This window comes from Leopardus geoffroyi, chromosome E2, assembly GCF_018350155.1.
Source record: "Leopardus geoffroyi isolate Oge1 chromosome E2, O.geoffroyi_Oge1_pat1.0, whole genome shotgun sequence".
In the NCBI taxonomy this organism is placed as follows: Eukaryota; Metazoa; Chordata; class Mammalia; order Carnivora; family Felidae; genus Leopardus; species Leopardus geoffroyi.
Window position 1 is genome coordinate 42,584,469 of NC_059335.1, and position 22,222 is coordinate 42,606,690.

Genomic DNA, 22,222 nt, shown 5'->3' on the forward strand with positions numbered 1-22,222 from the left:
CAGATCTGAGGCTGGGTACCATTTTGTAGCACAAAATTAGTGGCTCCATAAAAAAAGAAATCTTATTCTTATCACACACTGCTCTAACCAACCAAGTAAACAAAGATAATGGAATTTTTCTTTAGAGATACAAATAAAAGGACGTTGTTGTGGATATACTATAGCCCAATATCAAAGTTCAATATGAACTAAATTCTGACTTTCCTTGAGTGTACTCATTGTTGTCACATACTAACAAATATAATGAGAGATTCCAGCCTCCAAGTCCCTGAAAAGAGCTTGAAATCCAAATCTGGGAATGCTTTGGAAGCTAAATTACGATCATCTTTTAAAAAATGATACACAGGCCATCTTTAAAATAGCACTTTTATAGAGACAGTGGAGTGTACAGAGAGATATACCTGGACTAAGCTCAGAAGAAATACAAATAAAAGGTAGTTTTTATTATTCTTATAATCCAAAAAATACAATTAATTATGAAAAAAATTATATATATACACATATACATATATATAATACATATATAATACATGTACATATGTGTATATATATATAAATAATAAACACTTTCCCTAACAGGCAAGTGTTTGAAAAGAATAGAACATACTTATTTCCAGCATCTTCTCCGCTGACCTGATTTCCATCAATAATTGTAAATGAACCAATACCTGGAAGACAAAACAGAGTCAGTCAAGAAAACATATTTCTAGTTCAAAACCATAAGGGGTAAATTTACAACCACAAAACTACATTACCTGGTAGTACCAAGTTTTTTAGAATTTCAGTTCCTGTGGCTGTTGCATTTATTAGGCAAACGTGAGCAGATTCTAAAGCCTCTTGCCCATGATCACCCCACAACCTATAAAACAAGACACAAATTCAACATTTTTTAAACTTTCATACAAATGCAACTTTCTTAATTGGATGCTGACCTGTGATCTTCAAAGTGTTCTTGCATAGAATGGCTGCTGTGATGACCACAGCAAACATGCGAGACAGGAACAGCAGCAGGTGTTATGGGGATTATATAGCCAAGTAACCTGAGACTCAGACAGGTTGATGCCTGGCATGCATGATTACAAGGAGGTCAAATCAGTACTTAAAACCTTGCCTTCCAGCTCCTTGTCCACTACCCTTTTCAAGTCAGATAACTTACAGAACAGAGTCTTTAGATATATTCATTAACATTACAGAAGTACCTTAAAACCTATTCTGTTCTCTATTTCATTTCTCCTTAAATTATATAGACTAGTATATTTAAGATCTTGACATAGAATTTATCACTGTGACATCTGCAAGAGTGAGAAAAGGTTTACCAAGAAAACTGAATTATTGTCATCTAAAAGGCCTCACATTGACTTCTACAGGAGTGCCTTAAAATATAATACCAGGGACACCTGGGTGGCTTAGTCGGTTGAGTGTCTGACTCTTGATTTCAGCTCAGGTCATGGGATCGAGCCTCGCATGGGGCTCCATGCTGGGTGTGGAGCCTGCTTGAGATCCTCAAGCCCCACCCCCACTCTCTCTCCTGCCCTTTTCCCCTGCTCGCTCTCTCTAAAAAAATAAAATGAAAAAATATAATACCCAATGCTCACTTTAGTAGCATGATTAATAAATGCATAAAATGTATACATTAACAAACACAAAGATATAATAAGGATTATACAGATATATTTTATAACCTGATTCACACTGGCATATCATTAACGGGGCAAGGTACATGATCACACACGCACCATGGCATCTGGGCCAACCTGGTTACCTTCACCCAGCAAGCCCAATATCTTTTCTTGTCAGTATGGAAAGTATAGGGGGAGCCCAAATCATTAGAAAAATGCTACAGTGTGGAGGACTGATAGGCTTTAATGGGCTTTCCCTGTCACCCAATCTAAAGCAGATTCCCTGTTATTGTGTAGCCAGTATGTCCTCCAGAGCATATCACAACTGTTTTTTATTTGCTGAACATCCATCTTTCTATTCCACTCTAAGCTCCATGAGGGCCCAGATGACTCCCTATATGCACTGCTGGAGACCCAATGCCTGGCACACTGCCTTGCCCAGGGTAAGTGATCACTGAACAGCTGTCAAATGAAAGGAGGAATAGCACAGAAGAACCAGACAGACTGGAAACATGTTTTTTTTTTTTTTTTTTTTCTATGAAAGTAGGGCACACAGAAGACACCTGACATATTTGGTTGATGTCTACTTGGGTAGTCAGACAGTAAGCCTAAGAGAATGCTGATGCATCTCTAGGTAACATGTTTCAAGAAAGAGGCCACACAAGAAATCACTCCTCTTTGCTCCCTTGCTGGCTTAGCTATGGAACACAAGGCCTTGTTGATTGTTGCCCAGCTGTACAACTTTGCTTCTAGCTGCCTCACTCTGACATTTTAAAACCAATAGCCAAGTCTCATCATGAAAAGTAAAATTTGGTCCTTAACTGGACTGGAGTCAGCAAAAACTCTCTTTTGTTAAAGTTTCTTAGTAACCTAAAATACCTTCTCAGCTCTGTCTTGTGTGGTTATAACTGAACATTCAAAACACAAGCAATGTTGGGGTGCATGGGTGGCTCAGTCAGCTAAGTATCCAACTTCAGCTCAGGTCATGATCTCACGGTTCATGGGTTCGAGCCCCATGTTGGGCTCTGTGCTGAGAGCTCAGAGCCTGGAGCCTGCTTTGGATTCTGTGTCTCCCTGTCTTTCTGCCCCTCTCCTGCTCACATTCTCACTCTGCCTCTTTCTCAAAAATAAACATTAAAAAATAAAAAAAATAAAAAAAAAAACAACACAAGCAATGCTAAAAATTTATAAGAGAACACAAGCTGGTTATAAGGGCTCTGTCACCTTGCTACCTTTCCCAGAAGCTTGGGAGCAGAGTGATGTGAATGAGTACAGGCTCTGAAAAAGCCAGAAGGGCCTGTTTGTTTGTTTGAATTTTTTTTTTTTTTTAATGTTTATTTATTTTTGAGAGAGAAATAGAAAGAGAGAGCCAGGTAGGGGCAGATAGAGAGGGAGACAGAATCTGAAGCAGGTTCCAGGCTCTGTCTGAGCTATCAGCACAGAGCCTGATGCAGGGCTCAAACCCACAAGCTGTGAGGTCATGACCTGAGCTGAAGTTGGATGCTTAACCGACTGAGCCACCCAGGTGCCCCTAAATTTTTTTTAATGTTTATTTATTTTTGAGAGAGACAGAACCTGAAGTAGGCTCCAGGCTCTGAGCTGTTAGCACAGAGCTGGACGCGGGGCTCAAACTCACATACCCAAGATCATGATCTGAGCCAAAGTCAAACACTTAACCAATTGAGCCACCCAGGAGCTCCAGAAGGGCCTATGTTTAATTTACATCCTAGCTCAAATATATGGAAGACTCAGACAAGTTATCTAACTTCTCCAAGACTGTTTCCCCATCTATAAAGCCAAGAGAATGTCTGCCTTCAAAGCTGCTCTCAGAATTAAGTGACTAAAGCCTCTTAATACAGCAGTAGACTGGAGGTACAAATGGGAGTTCAAGGGGACATAGGGACATACTGTAACTTCTCCCGGCCTGGGGGCTCCAAAAGAGGATGGGGACCAAGCATTTGTGTTACTTCCACTGCCTTAACATACAGAAAATGCTCAATAAATAAGGAATAGGGAATGTAAGGAGAAAAAGCAAGGCAGAAGAATTAGCCAAGGACCTGCCTGATGGCTTAGACCTGCAGTCTCTATTAAGGTAGCCTGTAGCCACGTTTGGCTACTGAGCACTAAAAATGAGGCTAGTCGGAACTAAGATGTGCTTACAGGTATAAAATGCCAGGTTTCGAAGACAATATGGGGAAAAAAAAAGTAAAGTATCCCTAACAAATTTGTATATTGATTAAGTGTTAAAATGGTGTATTTTAGGCATAGTGGGTTTAAATAAACTGTATTTTCCACCTGTTTGTTTTTTTTAATGTGGCTGCTAGCAAACGTGTAATTACATATGCAGCTCACACAATACTGGCATTATATTCCTACTGGACAGCGCTGGCTGTCCCTAACACTCGGCGCCGCTCTCAGCAGACAGGACGGGGTACTCGCGATTCCCCAATTCTGCTAAATGAGGAGTGAGAGCGCAGCGAGGCGGGGCAAGCTGCCGCCCTGGTGACCGGGCCGACGCTGGGACCGCGCACCTCGAACTGCACACCTCGTGGCGGACGGGCGCGCCCCCTGGAGAAGGGGAGTCCCGACCCTCAAAGGGTATCTCAGGGGCCCCCAGTCTGGGAAGCCCCCAGAGCCGGCTCCCCAACGCCAGGACTGCCCGCCCTGGCCTAGAGGGAGGCCTGTAAGAGGCCCGCCCGCGCCGCCCGCTGGCTTAGGCCCGGCCGCGACGTAGAAGAGCCCGCCGGCCGGCCCGCCCGACTCGGTGAGCCCTGGCTCACCTCAGCTGCCGGTCGTACTTCTGCTCCTTGAGCAGCTTCCCCGGTTGCGCCATGGCCGCACCCGCCGCGCGAACAGCCGAGCCCCTACCGAACACCGCCACCACTTCCACGAGTGCGCAGGCGCATTGAGCGCCCCTTCGTCGCCGCTGCCTCCCGCGCGCCGCCCGCAGGGGGCGCCACTACCTCACTGCGCACGCGTCGCCAGTGCACCTGGGGCGTATGCCGGCACAGCCTGAACCCAGAGTAGTGTCTTTTCCCCGAGGCTCCAGCCCTGCTAGGCTGCCAGTCCGTGACTTTGTACGTGCAGTAACTGTGGGGGATTCTGGCTTTGGAATCAGGCAGATTTGGTCTTTAACCACGTACTAGTTGTGAAGTATGCTCTTTACCTCTCAAATCCTCTGTTTGCTCATCTGTGCATTGGGGATAAATGGGTCTCCATCACCGGGTCTTAAATGAGATTTTGAATACACAGAGCCAAACTCACAAAAAATCCTGAATGGATAATAACTTTCATTATTATTATCATTATTGTTCACTCATTTCTTCCATCCTCTCCATGCAACAAGCCCACACAAGGGCCTGTTTCAAACCACAAAGTTAGCTGCTCCCAACTGCAGATATAAAGACAAAGAAGTCCGAGATCCTGTTCTTTTTTTTTTTTTTAATTTTTTTTTTCAACGTTTATTTATTTTTGGGACAGAGAGAGAGACAGAGCATGAACGGGGGTGGGGCAGAGAGAGAGGGAGACGCAGAATCGGAAACAGGCTCCAGGCTCTGAGCTGTCAGCACAGAGCCCGATGCGGGGCTCGAACTCCCGGACCGCGAGATCGTGACCTGGCTGAAGTCGGATGCTTAACCGACTGCGCCACCCAGGCGCCCCCGAGATCCTGTTCTTGAGAAGTTCACGGTCTTGAGAAGGGAGAGAGACAATAAATAAGCACTTACTAGACAATGTGGCCCTCCTATAAATCGAGGGAAGCTGGGGTGCTGAAAGGTGCACAGAGGAACTCCACCCACTCCCCCCTCCTCTCTCCAGGAATGTTTCACGTGGTGTGGGCAAGGAAGAACTTTTAAAGCAGAAGGAATAGCAGGTGTCATTCTTGGGAGGCAGAGAAGGCATGGCAGGATGGAGGCTTTAAAGGAAATTTGGTGTAGTGGGGAGTTAGACAAAGAGTAGGAAGAGGTCAGGGGAGGCTTGATAGACAGCAGGGGCCAGGTTGTGAGGCTGTGAACATAAAAGCGAGAAGGAATTTAAAGCCCTCTACTTTCTGAAAAGAGCCACTTTTGGGGGGAAGAGGATGGCTGCCCTGTGAGGATGGGTGCCAAGGAAGAGGGTTGCTCCAAGAGGAAGAGGGAGAGGAGACTGGAAGCCAATCAAACAGCAGGGAGGAAGGTGAGGATTCTTTCCCCCTCTATCTTCCAGATCCTACAGGCACCTTCAGGTTAATAATTGCCTGAAACAATGTGAAAATGAGCACAGATCCCCATCCCAACCCACCATGGGATGGTGACAAGGGAGGAGGCACAGTTTGACGGTAATAATGCAGTGATGATAGATGCAATTCCCCTGAGTGCTGTCTCCAGGATCAGTGTGGGGCACACCCTCCTATAACTTCCCAGACACCCATGGAATACAACTGATGGGAAACAAAGGCATGAGGCTCTCCCAGCTTGTCATGTACTTATGCTGTCACATTTCCTTCTCCAGTTGGACAGGTGAAATATAAGGGATAATAAAATACACCCAGGAATGTGAGAAGCTCAAAAGGCAACAGGTGAGAGTTCACTGCTTAGCTTCTCATGTTCTGTGTAGTCATGGACTACATGGACTACATCCCCAAATTTGGTAGTAGAAGTCATAATACCTATGAAGAAATGCATGGTTTTGAGAAAGTTTCACGTTGGTGGTGTCTGCAAAAGGATACTTCACAGTATTAGTTTCCTACAACTGCTGTAACAAAGTACCACAAACTTAGTGGCTTAAAACTACAGAAATGTAGGGACTCCTGGCTGGTTCAGTCATTAGAGCATGTGACCCTTGATCTCGGGTTGTAAGTTCGAGATCCAAGTTGGGTATATTACTTAAAAATAAAATCTTTAAGAAAAAAAAATCTTAAATTAAAAAAAACCTACAGAAATGTATAGTCTCACAGTAAAGCTAGAAGTCTGAAATCAAAGTGTGGGCAGTTTGTTCCCTCTGAAGCCTGAAGGAGAAAATCCTTCTTGGCCTTCCTAACTTCTAGTGGTTGGCTGTCAATCCTTGGCTTACAGCCACAACACTTCAGTCTCCACCTCCATCATCACATGGCATTCTCCTCTCATGTCTCTGTCTGGATCCCTTCTCATAAGGACATCAGTCACACTGGATCAGGGCTCTCCCTAAAATTACCTCATCTTAACCTGATTACATCTGCAAAACCACTATTTCCAGATAATATCACATTCATAGGTGCTGGCAACTTTTTGGGGGGAGGGAGGATGGCCAGCAGTGGGGTGGGGTGGGGAATGACCCAATTCAACCAGTAATAGCATATAAAGGTCCTTGTGCTGGATCCATGGAGGTTGACTTGATCAGACACAAACCTTGCCATCTGAGAACTCAGGGCCCACTGATGACTTTTTCCTATTGTGGAGGACAGAGAAACTAGGTCTCAAACTAGGAAACCATGGCCTCATGCATTTAAGCCGTTGGTTTTCAAAGTGTGGTCCTGGACCACCAGAAACAGCAGCACTTTGGAACTCATTAGAAATGCAAATTCTCAGGCCCCATCCCAGACCAGCTGAATCAGAAACTCTGGGATAGGGTAAGGCCCAGGGAATCATTTTAACAAGCGCTCCGGGTGGTTCTGAGGCACACTCAAGTTTGATAACCACTGACCTAGCCCAACTTCCCACTGAACAAACAAGTGGGAAAACTGAGCCCCATAACTACAATAGTACCCCCATTTATCAAGCACTGATACTATATGCCAGGCAGGCCCTTGCCATGCATCACCTCATTTTGTGCTCATCCAAAGCAACAGATATCACCCCATTTCATAGATGAGAGCAGAGGCTTGAAGAGGTGAGTAAAATTCCAAAGCCTCACAGATATTAAAAGGTGGTACAGGGGCACCTGGGTGGTGGCGCAGTCGGTTAAGCGTCCGACTTCAGCCAGGTCACGATCTCGCGGTCCGTGGGTTCGAGCCCCGCGTCGGGCTCTGGGCTGATGGCTCAGAGCCTGGAGCCTGTTTCCGATTCTGTGTCTCCCTCTCTCTGCCCCTCCCCCGTTCATGCTCTGTCTCTCTCTGTCCCAAAAATAAATAAACGTTGAAAAAAAAATGCTTTAAAAAAAAAGGTGGTACAAGAATTAGAAACAAACACCCCAACAGATCTCGCCAGACACCAGATCAGGTCGATTATTTTACCCATCTTGGTTGGCCTTAGCTGGGGGAGCCTGGATCCTTGGGTTCCCAAGCAGTCTGGGGCTAGCTCTGCCCTGGAAGAGCTTACAATCCATGAGAAACCAGGCAGAAAGAATAAGTCACAACCCAGGACACCTTCCCAGGCCTCTACCACGATCTCTCCTGTCCTTGCCTATCCTAGCCCTTCTCATCCTGGTGTTCCTTAGCCAATCTCTCACCTTTCACCCCCACTCCTCCCCGAGGCAGGTGTGGGTCTGTAATGTTCACAGTTGTATCTCCCATGCCTGGCCCGGAATGTGGCATTAGTAAGTCTTCGATCAATGCATATCGTGTGAGTGAGTTGGGGAGGAGCAGAGAGAGCAGAAGACACAGAATCTGGAACAGGCTCCAGGCTCCGAGCTGTCAGCACAGAGCCTGATGCAGGGCTTAAACCCACAAACTGCCAAATCATGACCTGAGCTGCAGTCGGACACTTAACCGACTGAGCCACCCAGGTGCCCCAAAAGAATAAATTTCTGAAACTACTTCCACCATACTTTCTCACTCTAAAATGTCTTACTGGTAATATGTATATCATCCAATTTGGTAATTCCACGTGTAGCAATCTGTCCCAAGGAAATTATCAGACACACACACACACACACACGCACACACACATACACAAAGATGTATAAATAAGAATGTTCACTGTAGTGCTATTTACAATAGTGAAAACCAGAAATAATCTATACACTAGAGATTATTAAGTGTTGAGCTCTCGAAGGCAGGGAAATGCTTACCATAGGGCATTAGATGAAAAAAAAAAAAAGGTCACAAAGCTATATATATGATTCTCATTATCTTTTCAGTACTACTCAGACATACCTAAAAAGCCTGGCAGGATAGTCACTAAAATGTTAATAGTGATGATTCTTGGGTAATAACATAACCAGTGGTTTTAACTTTCTTCTCTGTGTTTTTCTGATTCTTCCAAGTTTCCTACAATGAATAGATGTAATTAGAAATGGGATGTTTGGGGCTCTAAATGTGCCCAGCAAACTAAGGAAAAGGGGCAACAATAGACATTCTAGGGTCCGAGGAGTACATCCTTGATACCAGGAGTCTCACAGACATCATGTCACCTGACCATCCTATTAGCCTTCTAGACTCTCTATTTCTGTTTTGTAGATGAGAAGACAGGTTCAGAGAGGTAAAGTAACTTGCTCCAAGTCACACAGCCAGGTATGCTTGGAGCCATGCATGAGATCATTCCATCTGACTGTGTGCACACATAAACATACGTACTTTGAGTGGAAATGTTTTTTAAAAAATATGACAAACTGTAATTTTGATTTTAGAGTCTCCAGGCCACAGGGATTCTGGCCTGGCCTGTTGGCCCTGTGCATTAGGTACAATGAGAAGTACACCTGACTTTACTTGTTGCTAGGGCATTGGGCAGCTATTGTCTCAACCAATGCTCACAGGGATCCCCATGAGGAAGGCTGGGCAGGGACAATCCCTTCAGTTATCTTGTAGAGCAAAGACATTGTACCTTCCAGAGAGGAAGTGAGATCTGGTCAAGATCACTTGATGAATGAGATATGACTGTGTAAACTGTCCCTGCCCTCCTCCTCCAGCCCTCCATCATAGCCCTCATACCCACTCACCCCCTCCTCATGTTCCCCTTCCCCATCAACAGTGAACCACTAATGCAGTGAGACCAAAGAGTAAATTTTGGGGCAGTGAAATCAATTCATTTGTAAAGACAACACAGAATAGAAATGGGAGGTGCCTGAATGGGGCCCTAGGCTTTCCCAAGTTGACCTGAGTGGGCTGCTGGGGCAACTGGGCTTCACTTGAAAGGGGCAGAGTGCATCGGCTCCTTCACCTGCCTGAGTGCCCAGCACTCCAGAACCTGGAGTAAACTGCTGAAGACAGGCTGCAGGAAGGAAACAAACCAGATCAACTTTTATTTTGTTGTTAAAGAGGTAATAGTTTCTTTCAGAAGGTACAAAGGAGTAAGCAGTGGTGTCCCTCCTACCCCCATTCAGCACCCTCCCCCACCCTCCCTGTCTCCCAGTCTCCTTCCTGGAGGCACTCTCCCAAGCTTTCTTAAGTCCTTCCAGAGAAAGTCTTGCATATATGCAAATGACAATCAAATTTAAAATCCATTTCCTCCCCCTCTCTGTGCTTTTAGACGTGTTGAATAAGGGACTCAACAGCTCTGGATTTTTATCTTTGCTCTGTCACTGTGTTCCCTAACTCTTCCCTAACTCAACTTCTCTAAGCCTTCCTTTCCTCATCTGTAAAACGGGACAAAAATCCACCTACGGTTGCTGTGATTGGATGCAAGCTGTATGAATAATTCCAACTTTATTTTTTTTAATACTATAAATAACTATGGAAAAGGCCTGGGTCACTCTAAAGGAGAAGCAGATCAATAAAGTAGATATATTTGGGCCCCCTCCCCAGGCCCTGAGAGTGTTGTGACTCCCCCGGGAGAAGGGTGGCTGCCTCCTCTGGGATGGAGCAAGCATGTCTTCTTGGTCTGAGGATGACAGTTCTGGCTTAGACCTGGAGCCTTGACAGTGTTGTATTCTCTGTCACACGCTGCCCTTGGGGGCCCCATCCCCTGAATCTCTGTCACAAGTCCCCTGCCGCTGCCTGATGGCCATATTTGTAGCAAAAATCCCTTCCAGCTCCTGGGTCAGAGAAAGGTAGCTAGGCAGGTTGGGAAGTCAGTGACTGACGTTGGCCCAGCCAAGGAGTTATCAATTAATCTCTGCGACTCTAGCTTGTGGAACTGAGGTTCAGGGCCTAGAAGAGGGAAACTGAGATAGCCACAGAGATGCAGGGGAGCCAGCAGACAAGATGGCAGACTCCTTCCCAAGGTCAGCCAAGAGCAGGGCCTGAAATAGTCTCCTCTGGTCAAGGTCAAATGGCCCTTCACCTCCTGTTGGGTACAGGACCCTGGGTGGGATCATTGGTCTGTCCTTCCATCCACCCATCTGTGTGTCTTCCCAAAACTGCCTGCTGAGGCCTAGTCAGAGACAAGACCTATCCTTGGCACAAGGCCACATCCTAGGATGAATCAGATTGGGCCGCCTGAAGCCAGTGGGTGGAAGACAGAGGAGGGCACAGCAAGGATCAAGGCTTGTGGGCGGGAAAATGTTGGGCCAAGGCAGGCAGTGAGATTGAGTGCAGGGTGGAGGGCCTGAGCTCCCAGTTGGTGTGCCAAAGGTCATGAGGAGGCAAGGAGAGGAAGGACAAATAGCAGGTTGTAGAGGGACAGGCAAAGAGTCCTGGAGGGAAGGAGGAAGCAATGGAGAGAATAAGAGGGTGGGAACCTCAGAGGGAGCCAGCTCTTGACTGTCCTCATGCCCGCGGGTTGATGCTACTTCCTTCCCATTCTCCCTTTGAGGCTCTGGTTCCACCAGGGCCAGAGGTTTGGATTGCCAGTCCTGTCCCCTCTCCTACCCAAAGCTCCTAGATCCCCATAACCACAGGACCCCTGCCCCAGCACCAAAGGGAAGTGGTAAAGAGCAAAGTCTGGAGTGAGACAAACTGGGAGTGAATCCCTTGCACGCTCTGCAGGTCATTTTACCTCTCTAGGCCTCAGCCCTCTCTCTGTGAAAGAGGGCTCATGGAAGTACCACTCAATGTCGTAGGGTAGATACAGAGAGGTAGATGACAGAAAGCTTGGCCGGGCGCCTGCCCTAGTGTCTGGCAAACAGGGGAAGCTCCACTTCTGGTGACTTGATGGTCAAGGCACTTTGCATATTAGAGGGGACTTTCTAGTCCCAGAGGACTCAGGGCCCAGAGTCCAGGTCACTGGGAATTGGATTTACGACCCAGGGACAAGCCCAGGGATGGGGTGGGATGTGCGGAAACCTGGGCAGTCCTCAGCACAGGAGACAGTCCGGAGCCCGTACACGTGAAAAGGGAGAGTCGTCCAGCCAGGGAGGGGGGATGGGGAGTAGGGAGAGAGGTTTACGTCCCCTGACCACCCCCCCCCCCCACCTCGACTCAACTCTGGGGTTCGACTGGCCAGCGGGCGGGCGGGCGGGGGCGGGGCACCGCCGGCCTCTTTCGCCCTGCCGGGGGTTGGGGGGGGGGGGCGGGTCCCCCGGGAACTGCTCCTCCCGCGCGCCGCAGCTTTAAGAGGCTGCTCGGCGGTAGCGAGCGGGGCTGGAGCCGCAGCCGGAGCCAGCGGAACTGAGAGGAAGGAGCAGGCAGGTGCACGGCTGCGGGGACGACAGCGGCATGACCGGCCACCACGGCTGGGGCTACGGCCAGAACGACGGTAGGCGCAGACCCTGGCCAGCCCCGACCCGCTGGATCTAACCCACGAGCCCAGCCGGATTTCCCGGACTTCAAGCCCCCCCCCCACCGTCAGGGAGGAACCGGGACCCCCCTCGGGCCCAGCCCCCCGAATCCAGCCCACCCGCCCGGCGCAAGCTCTGGCTCCCCCACTCCTGGCCCAAAGTCCGCGCTGCGACCCGGCCTGCCCCGCCGCCAGCTAGCCACCCCCTGGTTGAGCGCGCGTCCTGCCGCCTCCTCCGCGCAGCCCCTGACTGCTGTGCTCGCCCGGACCTGGGCCCCAACACTCACTCACCCGCCGCAGGCACAGGGGGCGGAGGTGGCCCTGGGCAGCTGGGGGCGGTCCGGGCGGAGCGCTGTGCGCGGGTGTCTATGGCGGGGAGCGCGCACGGCGTGTGTGCGGGGACCTCCCGGGAGCCGGGCTCTGCTGGGCAAGGGCGCGATGTCCCCGGGAGAGTTTCCCCCGGGGAAGTGTCCGGGCTCTCCTGCTGGCAGGTACGTGCGGGAAGGGGGCATTTGTGGGCGCGCGCGTGTGTCTAGGTGTCTACATCGAGCAGAGTGTCTGAGCACGTCCTGGTGTGAAGCGTGGGAGCCCGTGGCCCACACGAGCCTCCTGGTTTGATTGGGAAAATAGCACCCGACCCTGCCTCAGTTTCCTTAGGATGCAGAGGAAGGGAAAAGAGGCAGAGGGAGAGCCAGATGGCTTGAATGTGAGTCTGGGACAGATCAGTTACCCTTCGGGCTATTTCTTACCAAGTGGGTATAGGGATGTGGGGTAAGTGTTTCCCCCTTTCCCTCTGGTGAACAGCGAGGACTCAAAACCTACCCTGCCAGGAGAAAATGCTAGGCAGGGCAGGTGGATGTGGGGAGAAAGGAAGGTGCTGGTGACAGGAACACTCCTCGCTCGCCTTCCCTCTCTGGAGAGAGACAGTCACTCTTTGTGGGAGGATGGGGGTCCTGGGCTAATTGGGAGGAGGATGGGAGGGGGTTGGGAGGTTGCAGTGGGTCAGAAGGAGTTAGGGAGGGGCTGTTGTGTGTCTGGCTCCCTCTGGGATCCAGGGACACAAGAGCATAGTTTGGAGGGGAGACCCCCAGAGCTGGGCATGCAAAAGCTAGAGACACTCAGAAAAAGGCAACAGAGACCAGCAAAGTGGGAGAGAGAGGCAGAGAAGGGGCAGGTTGACAGAACCCATAGATCATCTTCCTTCCAGCACCTGCTTTGAGACAGTTTCTGGGTGTTTCCTCCAGAGTCAGAGTCCCCTGACTGTATCCATCTGCTAGTCTTGCCCACCAGCTCTGAGCACCCAGTATCCTATAGGGCCTGCCCCATGGGCCTACCACCCTCAGGCCACTGCCCCTCACCCAGCCAGACCTGGGTCATTCAGGTTAGGGGCAATGAAAGAGGGAAGGACAGAGAATAGAGGTGCCGGCATGCGGCATGCTCACAGGACTTCAAAAATAACCCAGTGGGTCTGGGCCACGATTCTGAGTCATCCATTGGGGACACAGCTCTGTCGGCACCTGCTGCTGTTTTCTCAGGAAAACTTAAGAAGCCAAAAACGGGGAGAAGCACCAGCCGGCAATAGCTCTAAAAATAGGTTGCATCTCAGGATGTTCCCCAGGGAGATGCCGAGCCTCTAGGCTGCAGATGGAGCCTCTGGGAGGCAGGTGGTGGGCGCTCGTGGGTGTGCACGCAGGTGTATGTGTATGTGCTTGCACGAGCACGTATTTTGCTGTAGTCTTTTATTGCAGACCTGGGTTTGCAACAGGGAGTGTTTGTGTGTGACGGTGTATATGCGTGTGTCAGGTGTAGGTGGCAGCGCTGTGTGTGTTTATACACACGTATGTTGCTGGCCCTGGCCACTCTGGGCCCGATGAACCCAGGTCACTGTGCATATACGTATGTACCCATGAAAATCTCTATAGTCTGTAGGCACGTGCCAGACATGCACGTGCTGTGTGTTTATATCGGTACCGAAGTGTGTGTGCGAAGTGTGGGTGAATTGCCCTCAGTTCTTTCATCTATGAAATGGGGATCATGCTGGTATCTGCTTCACAATGTGATTGTGAGGAATGAACACATGTCTCAGAGCCAAGGCTAGGTTGATGTTAGCTTATGTTATTATTTTCACAAACACCAACACGAACATGCTCAAGGTGCAGGAAGAGGCCAGATACGTGGTACAGTCAGGTCAGGGACTTCAGATGCCTGGGGCCCTCTGTGAGCACTATTGGGAATTGGGGAGGAGTCACTGCCTAGAACCGCCCCTTGGCTTGTGACTATATTGACTCCCTTCCATAAATTACCTCACGGGGCCTCTTATCAGCTCTGGGAGATGAGTTTTAGTAAGGCCATTTTGCAGACAAGGAAATGGAGGCGGAGAGGGGAAGTGGCAGAGCTGGGACTAGAGCCCCAAAGTAGGGGCTAACCTCTGAAGGGATACGAGGGAGACCGTCCCCCACAGGTGTCCTCAGCCCATGGCCCAGAGATCGAGGCTAGCCTGAGTCCTTGCCCTCTCCCCATCTGCAGGCCCCTCACAGTGGCACAAGCTGTATCCCATTGCCCAGGGAGACCGCCAGTCACCAATCAACATTGTGTCCAGCCAGGCTGTGTACTCGCCCAGCCTTAAGCCACTGGAGCTTTCCTACGAGGCCTGCATATCCCTCAGCATCACCAACAATGGCCACTCTGTCCAAGTGGACTTCAATGACAGCGACGACCGAACTGGTGAGTGGCCCTTGGCGGAGGCTGGCCCCCTCCCCCTGGGCTCCTCACCCTGTGTTGGACAGGCTCAGGAAGGCTGGCGTGCTGTGACGGGGAAGGAAGGCTCCACCTCTCACCAGCTCTGAAGGCTTGGGCTGAGCCTCAGTCAGCTTATGCACAAAACGGGATGCTCTTTTCCTCTCTAGGGTCATAGGGAGGAAAAATGAAAAACGGAAGTGATGTTTGTAGCGCTGGCATATAGCAAATGCTCAAGAAATGTGAATTCCCTTCCTTCTCTTCCATTTACTGCTTTAGGTCAGGTTTGTTTTCACTCTGGGCCCTGTGAGTCACCTGCTGTGTGGCCTAAGGCCAAACCTCCTCCCTGTGTGATCTGGCCAAGCCCAGCAGAGACAGAAAGGAGCTAATGTGTTCTGTGTGCCAGGCCCTTTGCTAAGGTCTTAGGCAGTTCTTTTATTCTCTCAAGAACCCACCTCTAAAACGGGCAAATAGAGACTCAATGGGGAGTTTGCCCCATTGCTGGGGAGTTCCAAACAAGCCTGGTCCAACTCCAAAGGTCTTCTCTCCAACTCACCCACGAGCTCAAGATTCCAACCAGCCTGCACCAGAGAGCGGCCAGCGGGAACGTATGGCATCTCTTTACCCTGGGATGAGAGTCCAGGTTCTTTCCTAATCAATTCCTAGGTGGAGGCCTCAGGAGTGCTCCTCAGTGAAGAGATTTTATCCTTATAAACAGGCCTGTGAAAGGTAGAGTGGGGCAAGGAGGGAACCTGCTAGAGTTTTTTGTGTAAGGGAGTAACTGGTACTCTGCCTCTCCGTCTCCACCTCTCATCCTGCATACAATGAAAGCACACAAAGGAAATTAAGTTTCAAGTAAAAAATCAAAAAGCAGAGAAGAGGAAGGAAACCACAGAGGAGTGATCTTAGTTGCTTAGCCCTGAGTTCCCTGGTAGGTTAGGAAAAAAGGGAAAGAGGGTCAGCTATAGTTCTTGTTGTAGAGGGGAGGAAATCCAGCGGATTCTCAGAAGAAAGACATTTCCTGGAAGTGAATTTTTAGAAAAGCGTCTCACCCAGAGCTTTGGGGCTCTTGATGACCCTAAATGACAGTTTGTGATGGAGCAGTTTTCATATGACTGTACCTCCTAACAGCTTGCAGAGGGCATTAAGGGTTCAATTCAGACATCTGTAACTTCGTGAAGGCCACTGTTGTTGGGAAGGGAGAAAGGAAGCCAAGGGGGCATGCCTCTGGACCAGTGATCCAGCGGCTTACTTTTAGGCCTGGATGGAGCTCCCTCCCTACCAGAATACCCAGGCCTGAGGGGACAGGGAACCAGCAGAAAGAGAGTAGGCTTGGGAGTGAGACATTTGGGGCTCTGCCACTCACCAGCTGTGTGACTTTGGGCAGGACACCTGCTTTTCCAAGTCTCAGTCATACATCTGTCCGATAAGGGATAACAATGTGTTCCTCTCAAGGACACTATGGGGGTTGATGCCAGCAGAGTGCTGAACACATGGTGAGTGCACAGTGAACAGTAGTGTGTTCTGTAGTTAGGACAGGGAGAGGAGGAGAAGGGAGCCAAGCTCAAGGGGTTTACTCCCCGAGAGGCCACACTGCAGCATCCCAGGTGGGGCATGCTCAGAGGGGTGGGCCCCCCCGCAGGTCATATCAGACCCTGCTGCTCCTGCCTCTCCCGGACGGAGCAGCCTGATTGGGCCCCTGCCACGGCCATACCCCCACCTCCCGCCCCAGATTTCTTTTGTCCACCAGCCAGCAATGCTTATGGGCAGGCCCTGCTTCTCAGATAGGGCAAGGTAGCAAAGAATGGCCTTTGGACTGTTCAGTCATCCTCCTCCTCACGGGGCCCCCAGGGGACAAGGCCCTGCCCTGGTCACCCATCCTGGAGGGGCCTAGTAGAACTCTGAGCCTGGGGCAGTCACCTGATCCAGCGACTCACATTCAAGCCTCGCTGGGGCTCCCTCGACTGCCTGATCCCTTTCACCTGGAAATTCAATCAGTCCCAGGAGGCCTTGTGCCTGGCTCTAGCTCACCAGGTTTCAGGGTGAGAAAGTCACAAAACCAGCACAAGTAGGGACCTCCAAAGAGACCACAGGGAATGGCCCAGGCCCGGCCATTAGAGTGGGAACCGTCAGGGGCTGGCCTTTGGACAACACCAGGTCCTGGGAAAGCTAAAGGTTCTAGGGAGACAGTGTGGCCTGATGATTAGGGGATTGGGCTCTGGACTTATGAAGGAGATACAGGCTTATATCCTAACTTAGTGCCTTGCTGAATGATCTTGACAAAATGCCTTGCCCTCTCTGTGCCTCATTTTCCTCCAATGTAAGATAGAGAAAACACAAAGTTCTGTCTCTTACGACTTCTATAAGGCTTCTAGAAGGATTAAACAAAAGAAGCCCCCCAATCTAACCCTGGGTCCAGGGTCCAGGGGATCCAGACATGAAAGGCCTATTGTTAGCGATAACGGGAGCTTGGGAGACAAGGGCCCAGCTTCTGTGCACAAGTGGGCAGAAACGGGGAGGGTGGCCAATTGGAGTGGTGCACTCTGTCACTACCGGACTCCTCTTCCACCTGCAGGCTGCCTGGATTCCTGCCCTGGCCCCGCAAAGGGCCCACGGCACTGGGTGAAGACAGACCCGAGCCCACTTAGCCCAACAAATTTTCCAAGTGAAAACTTTATCCCTCTCCTGGGCACCGGCCTGGTCCTGGCACTACCAGCTGCCGGGCCGTGTGGACTCTCTCACATAAATTACTACACTTCTTCTTGCAGTGGTGACTGGGGGGCCCTTGGACGGGCCATACCGACTCAAACAGTTCCATTTCCACTGGGGCAAGAAACACAGTGTGGGCTCAGAGCACACGGTGGATGGCAAGTCGTTCCCCAGCGAGGTAAAGGCCCTTTACCTGAGCCCTCCCTTTATTATTTGGAGAAGGCCAGGATGGTCACGCGCCTGGTGTGGGGGTCGAGAGAGGGTGAGGAGGAACAGCCAGTGGTTTGGGAGAGACCACCCCTAGCACAGGGTATTCCACCAGAACTCTGCCCCCTGGTCTGTGACTCGAGAAGCAGTTTTCTGAAGGACAAGTCCAGTCCTACCACACCCTGCTGACAACCCTTCAAGGACTGAGCCTGGTGTTCAAGGCCCTGCAGAAAGTGGCTTTTTCTGGCCTCATCTTTTCCTGACCTCCCCCCCCCACTGACCAGCATGTGAAGAATCTCCTGTCCACACCTGGCTCTCTCAAACCTCCCAGGTTTTTTGCCTATGCTGTTCTCTCTACCTGGGGTATCTTTCCCCAGGGTTCTGTCTGATAACCCCTTACTTATTCTTTGGACTCAGCTGCAGGCACCATCTTCTCGCATGGATGGCCATTACCTATTTCGCAGTTCACCCAGGGCAGGGCCTGAGCCAGATTTCTCTTTGGGTCACCTGGGGCTCAGGAAAGGGTTGGGCCCAGAGCAGTGTGGATGTTATCTGTGGCCCCTGGGGGCTTCCTACCCCTCTTGCAGAGGGAAGCCCGGCTTTGAGCTCCCACGGCCCCTCGGAGGCGCTAAGCACTGGCCTGGCCTCGCCTGTTGTTGCCCCTATAGCTGCACCTCGTTCACTGGAACGCCAAGAAGTATAGCACCTTTGGGGAGGCAGCCTCAGCGCCCGATGGCCTGGCTGTGGTCGGTGTCTTCTTGGAGGTAAGGGGTGGTTATCGGGGCCAAGAGGGGCACGGGGAGGCCGGCATTGCCCCTAGTTCCAGACATGCTGGGTGCTGGGCTCACACTACCCTTTCCCTGACAGACAGGGGATGAGCACCCCAGCATGAACCGTCTGACAGACGCGCTCTACATGGTTCGGTTTAAGGTGAGACCAAGGGTCCATGGTCTTGACCCAGAGCAGCCTGGTGGGAGGAAGAGGCTGGAGCACAGAGTGGGCCCATCCACTGCAGCCTGACAGCAAACTCTCGCTGAGATGAAGAGTACAGGTTAGCAGCTGCAGTGCCCTGCAAATGACTCCTCTTCATTGGAGTCAGTGGCCTCGCTCAGTGCCCAGGTGACAACCTGGTTGGTATAGGACTGATAAGATGGCTTGTTGTGTTAACGGGCATCCTACAGCCAGCTCCGCTAAGGGTAGTTGAAGGAAAAGGCAGAGAGAGAACATGGTGCCCAGAGAGCCCTAGGCACCACAGCTTTTACATACCAGCAAACAGGTGGACAGGGCCGGGTCCAGGGTGGGGGTTGGCATCTGGTATCACAGACCTATGCCCACAATTTGCATCATTGGGCCAAGGAGAAGACTAAATCTTGCCAACAGGAAAGAGTGGGGAGGATGCTGGTCTGGTCCCGGCGGCGGGTCTATGCTGATTCCCGGGTTTGCCTGCTCTGCCCCAGGGAACCAAGGCCCAGTTCAGCTGCTTCAACCCCAAGTGCCTCCTGCCTGCCAGCCGGCACTACTGGACCTACCCGGGCTCCCTGACAACGCCCCCGCTGAGCGAGAGTGTCACCTGGATCGTGCTCCGGGAACCTATCAGCATCTCTGAGAGGCAGGTGAGTTCTCCCAGAGTACCAAGCGGAGGGCTGGGGCACTCTCAACCAGCAAGCTACAGCTTATAGTCCCACCATCAAGTCTCCCATCTTTTGCTAATAAACATTTAGATTCTTGTTTGGGAGTTCGCTTGATTATTAGTCATTAGGACCTCACCACAGGCTGAGAGGGGAGACCCCTGCATCCTGGGACCACCCTTGCTGTGTTAGAATCTGAATCCTGCATTTTTGACAAGTCTTAGCTACATGGAGTTGGAACTAGAGCCAGGTGGAGCAGGGTCCAGGTTCAAAGGCCCTTTTGTGGGTAACTGACATCAGGATCCCAAAGAAAGAGAACGAGTGGGTAGCAAGAGGAGAGAGGGGTAGAGCTGGCTGGCAAGGTATGTCAGATGATGTGTCAGGGATCAAAGAGAACGACAGCACCCCTGCTCTGCCCTGAGTATCTCTTCTGTCTTCTCAAGATGGAGAAGTTCCGGAGCCTGCTTTTCACCTCAGAGGATGATGAGAGGATTCACATGGTAAACAACTTCCGGCCGCCACAGCCACTGAAGGGCCGTGTGGTCAAGGCCTCTTTCCAGGCCTGAGCCGCCTACCTGCCCAGCTGGCCACTAGAGCACCATTTTCCCAAGGGCTTCCACGTCAGCAGACACCAAACCATCTGAGGCTCCCTGCCTGGGGGGTGCTGTGGACCCCCCTCCCATTCAGCTGGCTTGCTCCTTGGCCACCCTGGAGGATTCTTAATGGGACCCTCAAGTCAAGGGACACCCTTCGGCTGGGGACAGGAAGGACAGGAGCTGAGCATGGTCCAAGCCTGAGGCTGCCTCTGCTCTCCAAGACCCAAAGGTCCCTGGGAATCTCCTCCCGTCTTCCCCACTGGCAGTGACAGCAGCCCCACCCTGAGCTCACACTGTGATGGACGAGACCGAGCTCCCTGGGGCAGGCAGCTGACATTGCCAGAAAGACTCAAGCAATAATTAGAGGTGGGCAGAGCTGCCCTCTCGGCGTTACCTCTTCTGCAGGCCTCCGCCATGCACGAACCTCACTGCCGGGCCATTAAAATCAGCACCCAGCCTGCTGGAGATGACATGGCCTTTTCCCTCCAGCCACCTGCTGCCATGGGCAGACACTGGCTATGGCTTAGGTAGTTTCTTCCCTCATCCCCTCCCAGCCACCAAAGCCACCTACATGACAATCCATCCATGCAATGATTAATAAACTCATTTATTCCTGCAACAAATACCCACTGAGTACCTGTGCTATGTCAAGTACAGTTGTAGATATTGGGAGGAATTGATGGTGATAAGTCAAGCACAGTATGTGGGGAGGGACATCAGTATGAGCAGGCGAGGGTTATATAGAGGGCCCAGAAAAGGGGGGGGGTACCTTATCTGGTGAAGAAATTAAATTCCAGCCACTATTCCAAGGCAGATATAAAGGATCAGTAAGTTGGAAGCCAAGGGGAGAGTAGGTGTGCAAACTCAAAGATGAAAGAGAGCCCAGAGTGTAAAACTGAAAAGGACCAGGGGGGCTGGAGGCCTGGGAGAGAGCCTGGGCCCCTCCCAAGGCTAATGGGAGTCATAAAGAGTCTTGGGTATAGGCTGGGAAGAGCCAGAAGGGCAAAGGGGGAAGATCCCTGAAGAGTGTAGATGAGCAGGCAGAAGTAGCAGCAGGGAGAAGGTGGTGGCCAGTAGCCAGGAAAGAGGAGACGGGGTGGTAGAGGTGGGGAGCGGTGGGACTGGATGAGACAAGTTTAGGAGGTAAAGCACAAAGACAGGGTTTGGCTATCAGAGAGGAAGAGGGGGTCCAAGGGCAGGACCTCCACATGGGCTGGGGAGCCTGGGCAGGAGCTGACCAGGGTGGACATAGGATTCACAGGGCCCTAGCTGAGGAATGCTAGGAACTGGTGGGATGTTGGGGTGTTAGCCAGGAGAGAGGTAGAGAGTCAGGCTGCTTTGAAATGTCCTAAGGTGCTGGAGGGGAGGGGGCCCAGGATGGCCAGAGGAGGAACAGTACGAACCCCTGAGGAGGAGCTGCTGAGAGGTAGGAGAAAAGTCACAGAGTAGGGCCCAACACATCTCGGGGAAAGGGGCATGCTGGGGACTGCTGAGGAGTCTGAGGCAGGGCTGGGGTGAGGATGAGGCTAGGGAGCAAAATTAAAAAGGCATGCACCCTCAGGCTCAATCCTGCATTTATAAGATGCCCCTGAGAGTGGGCATCTTCTGAAATTTGTACCCTAACGGCCTCCTCGCCTCACCCTAGTCCAGCCCAAATCTGGAGGGCTCCCTAAGGAAAGTGCCCAGGTGGATTTAGAGACCCAGTCATCACTGAAACCCAGACAGACGGGCAGGGAAGGCAGCAGGCAGCCTGGAGGCTGAGGAGTGAGGGAGGACAGCAAACAGGAAGCAGAGAGATATACTGCTGAGGGGGCACTGGTTCAGGGCATTTGGAGAGACGGCTGAGGACCCGTATGAACAACCTTGGGAAGAAGGCTGAGCTGCTGAGATTGGAGAGGCTGGTGACACATCTGTCTGCTCACTTCACCACAGCTCCTGTCATTGTCACTATTACCAGAAGGGCCCTCCTGGGTTATGAGGTACTTCTGGACTTTGGGTGAGGCCACAAGGAGAGGAAGGAACTGGGTCTTAGACTTTCAGCTTCCAGCCAGGGATGCAGGGAAGGGAGAGGCTTGTGCTGTTGACCCTTCTCACTCCCATGCTCAGGACAAATCTGTCTCCAGACTGGGTTGAAGTGGAAGAACAGAAGGGACAGAGCCCTTTGATGGGAGGCCAGGCACAGCTTTGCCCTTGCAGGCACCCCTGGCCCGATATAAGGGCCATTTTCTCCCTCTAGGTTT

At 51.1% G+C, this 22,222-nt stretch overlaps 2 protein-coding genes across 5 annotated transcripts in view; one reads left to right on the forward strand and one right to left on the reverse strand.

Annotated features, from left to right (window-relative positions):
- The window catches only part of NAE1 (NEDD8 activating enzyme E1 subunit 1), a 32,950-nt gene extending 20,447 nt beyond the window's left edge, over positions 1–12,503 (reverse strand). For 2 of the 3 annotated variants that reach the window (XM_045443018.1, XM_045443017.1), the window contains exons 1-3: positions 4,400–4,531; positions 756–859; positions 608–668 (exon numbers count right to left, since the gene is read on the reverse strand). In XM_045443018.1, the coding sequence (XP_045298974.1) occupies positions 608–668; positions 756–859; positions 4,400–4,452 (218 nt within the window). In that variant the 5' untranslated portion in view covers positions 4,453–4,531. Of the gene's footprint in view, positions 1–607; positions 669–755; positions 860–4,399; positions 4,532–12,397 lie in introns of those variants that run through there. The other variant, XM_045443015.1, reaches the window with a different exon arrangement.
- CA7 (carbonic anhydrase 7) lies at positions 11,912–20,607 on the forward strand. 2 transcript variants are annotated; one of them, XM_045443026.1, is made up of 7 exons: positions 11,912–12,085; positions 14,633–14,830; positions 17,611–17,729; positions 18,427–18,522; positions 18,626–18,688; positions 19,216–19,371; positions 19,830–20,607. In XM_045443026.1, the coding sequence occupies exons 1-7, from the start codon at positions 12,046–12,048 to the stop codon at positions 19,950–19,952; spliced, it is 795 nt and encodes a 264-aa protein (XP_045298982.1). In that variant the 5' UTR covers positions 11,912–12,045; the 3' UTR covers positions 19,953–20,607. The 2 variants fall into 2 exon arrangements, with proteins under 2 accessions (XP_045298982.1, XP_045298983.1); XM_045443027.1 differs by lacking the exons at positions 11,912–12,085; positions 17,611–17,729 and adding an exon at positions 12,475–12,597.
- Positions 20,608–22,222: the final 1,615 nt, after the last annotated feature.